Source organism: Carassius carassius, chromosome 17, assembly GCF_963082965.1.
Source record: "Carassius carassius chromosome 17, fCarCar2.1, whole genome shotgun sequence".
NCBI classification, from domain to species: domain Eukaryota; kingdom Metazoa; phylum Chordata; class Actinopteri; order Cypriniformes; family Cyprinidae; genus Carassius; species Carassius carassius.
The window spans coordinates 33,325,897-33,334,122 of record NC_081771.1 but is presented as its reverse complement, the minus strand read 5'-3'; the positions used below and the strand labels follow the sequence as shown (position 1 = coordinate 33,334,122).

Below are 8,226 nucleotides of genomic sequence, written 5' to 3'. Positions count from 1 at the left end.
AAACAATTCTGCTCTGATGTAAATGAACACACACGGTTCATCTGGCCAAGCCCCGAAATAAAGAAATATGGAATCCTGTTTCTGCCATTGAATTAAAATAAATAAATAAATAAATAATTGCAACTTTGGACAATTCACAATTGCACAATTCTTTTTTTTTCTTGCAATTCTGAGGGAAAAGTCACAATTGTCTTGTTTTTTTTTTTCATTTATTTTTTTTATGTGAAAAAAAAATAGTAAGTCTGATTTTTAATTATCAGTTTATATCTTGCAATGCCGACATTTTTTTTTTAAAATATGAATGTACACCTCACAGTTCTGAAAAAAAAGTCAAAAATGTGAGATATAAACTCTATAATATAATAATATAATAATTCAGAGAAAGAAAAAAAAGTTTGAATTGCAAGTTTTTTTTCTCTCTGAATTCTGACGTCACACACAGCAAATGTCAGAGTGTTAAAATCCCAGAGTTTTGATGACCAGAGTATAATTTATACACTTTGGAGTAAACTGGGCTTAAAGTACACTTGTCAGGTTTCACCATAAACTCTCTCAAGTGTTAGTGTGTTGGTTCAGTGTTGATGTGGAGCTGTTGTAGTGTAAATAGTGGATGATGAACTCTTTGAGAGTCAATCTGTTGCTGTCCCGTCCGCATATGAGTTTAGGTTTCGATACGTCATCAGATCGACTACGCTGTCATTGGTTGAATCAAGATGCAGCCTCGTGGACACCAGTTTCCAACTGACATCCAAAGACGTCGTCGACATTTTGATTCTGCGGGACCGTAGGTAAGAAACCAGCAAGTGAATCATGCTGAATATTCCTGTTTGTCTTCTTGTTTTAATTCTCATAACTAAAACACTAAAAACGCTAATGTAGAAGTAACGTTAGAAGAGGTGTGACGTTTAGTAATTTAGTTTAACTAGCTAACTTAGTATATCAATGGTAGCTAAAGTGATTGTGAATGTTAAATCTGGTAAAACTGTTTTAGTGGTAACGTTGATCGTTGACCATTAAATGAAATTTCAAAAAGGAAATGCAGCAATCATTTTTTAACGTTAGCTGCCGCTCCCAATCTCGCGCCTTATGAAGGCTAAATTAACTAGCTAACGTTAGCCTGGAAAGCTAACGTTACAGATTCCCGTCAAATGATTGAGTCTGACTTTATTTGCACTACATTTGGTATTGTGTGTGTTCAATAAACCAATTGTATTTTTATGTTGTAGTAATATGTGAGGAAAACTACAGCAATGCTTTTCAAAGTACAGTACCAAGGAAAGAAGAAGTACATCAAACTCAATGGAGCATCATATCCAGCATTTCTCAGGGAGGGTAAGTTACGTTCTTAAGCATTCTTCTCTTCGTTCTCTTTATAATTGAAGTTTAGATCAGAGGTCGTGTTAACCGAATATTTTCCGTCATTGACTAGCTTTACGTTAATTTTTTTAGCAGTGACGAAAACATCTGAAGGTTTAATCAGGGTTCCTACAAAGTCTCGAAAGTTTGGAAAATGCTTGATTTTAATTTATTTCTTCAGGACGGCAGATGTAACTAAAATATAAATAAAACCGGCTGACAATGGTTTTAATGCGAGGCAGCCTCTGTTACGACTCAGGTCTCGTGTAATTCCATGTAAGTTAGCAGCTAACAGTCAGCAGCTATTTGGCGCCTCGTGTATTCGCCTGGCGCGCAAACATCTACATTAAGAAATGTCGCTTGCTGTAATTTTGTCGATAACTGCCTAGAAGATGATAAATAAAAACTGATTGCGTCGACGATCAACAGACTGAAAGGCACACACTGTGAGAGCTATGGGAGAATAAGCCTTCACCAGCCATGCCAAAGGTAATCGGAGACAAATGAATTTGACTGTAATTCTTTAAAAATATTATTAAATTAATTCATATCGAATCATTATATAACTGTAATGTAGGGAGGGGAGGGGGATGTTCTTTCCGTCGTGCACGTTTGTGTGAGCACTCTGGTTTCTATTCACAAAAGCAAAAGTTTAAATTTTAACGTCTGCAGCATTGTAGCCAATCGAAAGTTTTTTTTTATGATGCTTAGATGACTAAACTTACGGAGTGACAACCGCTTTTACCAGAGTGAGTTCTGTAAATAATCGTTCCGTGATAGTAGTAACCATAGCAACGGACGTGACAAAAAAATCTGATATGACCATTTAGATCTGTGCATCATGTCTTACTGTGTAAATACAGAATAGAGCTGTCACTGTCAAGAATAAATAAAACAAATCAGTGTTGGCTGAATATGTTTAGATTCATTTAGTCTATTGATAACACTTAAACACTCTTTTTCATGTGTCCTTTTTAAAACAATGCTCATTTATTAAAATAATATTTTAAGGTATTTAAGGAAGATTCATGTATTATATACTCATGATCATTATTATTATTCCAACCATCTACAAAAAAACTCATCCTAACCTACAGTTGACAACAAATATACAAACATATAACCACATTTTTAAAAAGTATCCAAAGAGTGATTTAATATAAGTTGTATTTATATTGAAGATTCTAATATTTTAGCTTGTAGTTTTCTAAAGGGGCGCGGTTTATACTATTTATATTCTTTCATTTTGTTGCTGCTTGAAAAATGGATTTAGGGACCTTACAAAATGCTTGAAAAGTGCTTAATTTAAACTTCAAAATCTGTACAAACCCTGACTATGAAAAGTGACTCTTTATATATTAAAAAATGCATAATCTAGCCTATATGCTCCTATATCCTGTAAGTTCATGATTAAAAATGAAAATGTGAATTAAAACGAAAATTTAATGAAAATTAAAATAGAGTAATAGATTATGGTGCAATTTTAACGACCATATCCATCAAAATAAAGGACAATGTGAAAGTCTTGCGCAACCACTGGTTTAGATGTACGTTTATATGAACTGTTATTCTTAGCACCATGCTAGTCTACCGTAGCCTTGCCCATTAAGAATTGTGCTAAAAACATTGTTCTCCCACTTTCTAACCCTAACACAACAACTTATGTTTTTTTCTGTATTCAAAGCTAAAGAGAAGTTCAGCATACCCCCTGAGACAAACATGTATGTGCTGGATGACAGTGGAACAGAGGTTGATGAAGAGGTCTTCAGCGACATCTTGGAGGAAAAAGCAGACATCCTGTGGACCATTGTTAATGTTCTTTCAGTTTCTGGTATTTGCTATCACAAAACCCAAACAGTATCTTCTCACCAATGTCCGATTTGTGCTTTCTCTGTTAAAGGACTACTTTGCATATTTCCAACCTTATCTCTTATCTGTCAGTGTTCACATAAGGATGTGAAAAACTACATTTGAGATAAAAATAGATTAGCCGGTAAGGCTGTTGACCCGAGCACTTCTCAAAAAACAGTCAGTTTTGCCATCTAGTAGTTAATGTATCATGGCCTAAACTGCTTAAAGTCTGGCCACATTAACTACCAAAACTCATGTAATTCCTGGAAGCAGTCTCACCATGCCTTTTTTGAACCTCTACTCACTTAAACCTGTGGAAACATTGACTGAAATATATATATAAAAAAAAATCTTTTTGCCCTTTTCAGACTCTCCCATCCAGTCCTCATGCACAGACACCTTGTCACTATCATCACCCTCATCGGACAGTGATGCTTCTCTGATGTCCCCAAAAAGACAGCGCATTGATGACGCCTTTGTGATGTCCCCAAAAAGTCTACATACTGATGACAGTTCTTCACAAGCCAAAGAGGTGATGTTTCTTCAGAACATTTCTCTTTATGTTGTAAACATTACATTTACCTGTTATTGTTACCATAACATTTTCCCCTGTTGTCCAGCTTGTCAAAAGAATTCTGGAACAAAAGCCTGGAGGGGAGAAAATCCTTGCAAAATATGCAATGACAGGAGAGATGAAGGACCGAGCACGCCGTGATCTTGTCAGCATTGTTGTTGCTGAAATGTTTGAAAAGTATGGGTAAGTAAAATACTTTATGGTGCATGATTTTGTAAAGTGTATATTCATAGTATTCAATTGCAGATTTGGTAGTTGTAATCAAATAGGTGATTATCATTAAATAACAACCGTGGCCAATGAGCTGTGGCCTTGCGCAGATCATAGGTTTTCCGGTGTGTTGGTTTTAATACACATTTATTCCACAGACGTGCTCCCCCTATGGATAAAAGAGCACAGTATGCATTGGGGATAGTAACACTGTTCCCCTCTCTAAAAGATCCCTACTCCAAAAAAGGCTATGTGAGTACATATTTAAAAGTAAGGTTAATCTTAATAAACAAATGAATAATGTTCTGGTGCATTTTAGAAGTCTAACACTTCTTTTATAAAGATCTCTATTGATTCATGCTGAAACAATTTTTTTATACATTTCCATCTTTGTTGATACTGTCTTTAGGAACACTTTTTTGACATAGACAGCAATGAGGGCTACATTGCCTGGAAGATTAAAAACACACAGCGAGAACTCAGCAATGGCGGTACCAATGGGGGTAGGAGAAGGAGCTCTCAAACTACAGGCAGCAGCGGACCAAACTTAGAGAGAGAAGTGACTAAAGTGCAGCAGTTGGAGGGAGACCAGTGTCGTGAGGCCATATCTCTACTGAAACACAGCACAGACAACGAACAGATCTTCATGAAAATGAGAGAAACCTTCCAGCACAGGCAAAAGTTGATCCATGATCCTGAGCAGTGCAGCACAGTGCTTACTGTGTTCCCAAGGTTTCTTGACACAAAAGGCCTGGTAAGTTTTTTTTTTTTTTTTGTAAGCACATTTATTATGTTTTTGCAAATGTCAAGAACAGCTGTTCAAAGATGAAAACGGTCACTTACCACTACCACCATCATCAAATACACATATGCTTGCTTCCTCCCCTTTAGGTGGCGCAAGACTTTGACCTGTTGTTTGGAGCTGAGACTTCATCAAAACTCCTTGAGAAATGGGATTTCCTGAAGGCCAAAGTAATAGAGCAAGCCAAGGACATCAGCAAGACACCCCTGCTTGACCATCTCATCCAGTCTGCAGAGGAGAACACTGATGAGGATGACGAGGTCCCAGGTAAATAATTTAACTGGATCTGGTGTGTATCTTTCAAATGTCGACTTAATTTATTTACCATGACAAATAGTTGTGTAGACAAATAATATATTTTTTAGGGCTGCAACAACTAATCGATAATCAAAAATAATCAAGAAAGAATTTCATTATCAATTCATTGTCACTTCACAATGGTGTAAAACGCATTTCTATGCATAAAACGCATCTGAAAAACAGAGCAGAGGTCGCAAAGTTAGCTGCTGCGAGAAAATTGCACAATACAAAACATGAGAATGTTTTATATTGAGTTCTTCAAACTGACTTGTAATTGTATTAATGTGGCCTGTCTTGTCAGATGCCGTGACAAATGTGTGTGATGTTTAATGTGTTTCAAGATGTGTTTTCCTCAGCATTTTACACAAAGTCCTGTCAGTAATTGAGTCTTCGTAAACTTCACTGAATGAGCGCAAGTCAGTACATCAATCAAACGGCGGTCGGAATGGAAGCTCTATAACCCTTGACTGAAGCCCACGTAGATTAATTTTAGGGCTGGTCCGAATACCATTTTTTGATCTTCGAAGCTTCGATAGGAATTAACATCGAATATTCGAAGCTTCGGAAGGAGGGGGCTGAACATATTTTTCTCTCTAATAAAGGCAGGAATCTCTATGCATCTGTCTGTTTGCATTTAGATGATTTATCTTGCATTTAGAACCGTTCATCCAATCGACTTCACGAGTGTAGTGTCACATTTGGTGCAATATAGACACGCGAGACGTGACACGTTCAGAATTAATAAACTTTTAATACAGAACAGCGCGAGCCGGAAGCGTGCGCGCCTCACGCGCAGGGCTTATATGCTCCGAGAACGGACACTGCACTAGTGATACAAAACACAGCCTAATATTTTTCTGAGTAACAAATAACTCTCAAATCAGAAATCAGCAGCACAGTAATTACTGACACAGTAAAGGGTAGGCTAATATATTGTTTTCTATTTCCACAATGTCAAAGCAACGCAGCTTATAGCCTACAAGCTCAGGCATGCACTTCTGCCCATACAAACTCCGCTGTTCTGCGCTCTAAAATAAGAGTATTGTATTTCGCCCAAAAATGCTAAAAAAATAACCGTGTGAGAGCGTGTTTTAGGCTATATCATGTTATAGCCAGGTATGACGACGCTTACAGCACACGTCACCGCAGATCAGCATCTATTCATCAAGCCAATGTGCAAACTATCGTAAATCAAAGTGAAAGTGGGTCGCAGATGCTTTAACACACAATCAACTTCATTAAAAGTAAAGAACCAAAATGATCTTACCAGGGCTGTTGCCGCTCTCTTATTGCGGTCTTTGACTTAGAAATTTTAGCTGACGATCAGTAAAATGCATGCATCTGTTGCTGGTGACGTGCACTCCATTACATCTGCCTATAGCGCGGGATTTGAAGTTTGGATTCATATCCGTTTTTCAAAAACACATTTATGTGTTCATTGTTCATATTGATAAATCAGAGAGAGCTATATCCGATCTGAGAAAACGCATGACAGCCCCATTCAAGCGCGAATGGGAACCGTTTCTAGGGGGATGCCAGGTTGTGAAAAAAAAAAAATTAAAACAAATATTCGAATGTCAAACTTGAAAATCGAATACCAACCCACCGAACAAATATTCGAATATTCTGATACAGCCCTAATTAATTTACTATCGTTTTCATAGGCTTCAATTGACACAATGTTTGAAGGAGATCATTGTGCAGAATAAAATTTCCTCGATAAATTGGCCTTTTAATCCAACCAATTGATTAATAATTGACAGGTTAATAGATTATCAAAAAAATTGTTAGTTGCATAACTAGTATTGTTATTGAAAAGAGTTTTGAGTTTTAATATTGATGTAGTATCAAAGGTTTTGGTCAGGTGTATATCATGCTTAAAGCAGGTGCTTCTGTCTTCTCAGGTTGGGATAGTGACATGGCCTCACTGCTACTGCTGGTCTACCTACTGCCACCACCTCCAAGTGGAAAGAAGGGAGCTGTAAAGATCAGTACCCGGGAAGCTGTGGACCATGTAGTCAAATTTCATAAGGTCAGTGTGCCCTAATCTCCAATGGCAATAGCCATTGTCAAAAGGCAATTGTGTAACCCCCCAGATCATTAATTTGTTTCTTTTCAATGCCACCGCCACAGAATTTTAAGTCTGGTAATTATGTTTTGCCTCCTTGAAGTATAGCAAATAGATAGTGGGGTTCACCTCTTTTGACTGCAGTCTTGTGCTCGTGCTATCAGAGTGTGACTTTAGGAAGTCACAGACAGGTTTCTATCAGAGTGTGACTTATCCATCAAAATGTGATGTTCAGTGTAGATTCATTTCAGTTTATTGTTATCTTACAGTCATGTCGCAGCCTTCAGGAGCACTCTGGTCCAAACCAGCGGAGGCAGCCCTACATCCTGGCAGTTGGGACGACAAGAAAGCACATCCACGAGTTCTACATTGCATTGGATGGTGATCTCCTTCCCTGCAAGGGCAAGTCTTCCCTGTCAGCCTTTGATGAACTTTTCAAAGCACATTATGTTTTCGGCATCTCCTATGACCAGGCCTTAAATGGCATGTACACATTTGTGCAGACCACCATCTACAACATTGATGTTGGTCATTCTCACGAAACTCCCAGAGTCAAGGACCTAAGAGCTAAGCTCCTCAACTAAAAAGTTATGATGTTCAGATGCTTTGTTTGCAAGTCTAGTTTTGTTACCGTTCAAATGTTGATCCGTCATCTCAAAGTTTTCCATGCCTTTTATCCTGGTAAGAAGTTTCAGTTAATGTGTGACCAGGCTGGATGCCACCAGAGATTTTGGACTTTTTCAGGCTTTAGAAAACATCTCCATAACAAACATCGCGCAAAAAATCTAGATCAATTTGAGAACGAACCTGTCATAGTTGAGAACAATCCCGTCATAGTTGAGAACGAACCCATCATAGTTGAGAACGAACCTGTCATAGTTGACGTAGCTGATGATGTTAATTTAATTCCAGAGCAACCAGAGAATTCTCAAAGCTGTAATGAGACCAGGCAACATACCCAAGAAATGTGTGCATCCCTTATTGCAAATCTCCAAAGCTGTGGTGTGGCTACTAATGTCATAACGACTGTTGTTGAAAATATGGAGGAACTTGTAGAGGAATTAC

General features: G+C 37.7%; 1 protein-coding gene across 2 annotated transcripts; it reads left to right on the top strand.

Moving 5' to 3' along the window:
- Positions 1–449: 449 nt before the first annotated feature.
- LOC132090975 (uncharacterized) lies at positions 450–7,974 on the top strand. 2 transcript variants are annotated; one of them, XM_059497772.1, is made up of 10 exons: positions 450–788; positions 1,227–1,332; positions 3,041–3,187; positions 3,576–3,739; positions 3,828–3,958; positions 4,150–4,243; positions 4,401–4,745; positions 4,883–5,060; positions 6,998–7,125; positions 7,431–7,974. In XM_059497772.1, exons 2-10 carry the CDS (start codon positions 1,251–1,253, stop codon positions 7,743–7,745), a joined length of 1,584 nt encoding a protein of 527 aa, XP_059353755.1. In that variant the 5' UTR covers positions 450–788; positions 1,227–1,250; the 3' UTR covers positions 7,746–7,974. The 2 variants fall into 2 exon arrangements, with proteins under 2 accessions (XP_059353755.1, XP_059353754.1); XM_059497771.1 differs by having other exon boundaries at positions 452–788; positions 3,828–3,964; positions 7,431–7,973.
- Positions 7,975–8,226: the final 252 nt, after the last annotated feature.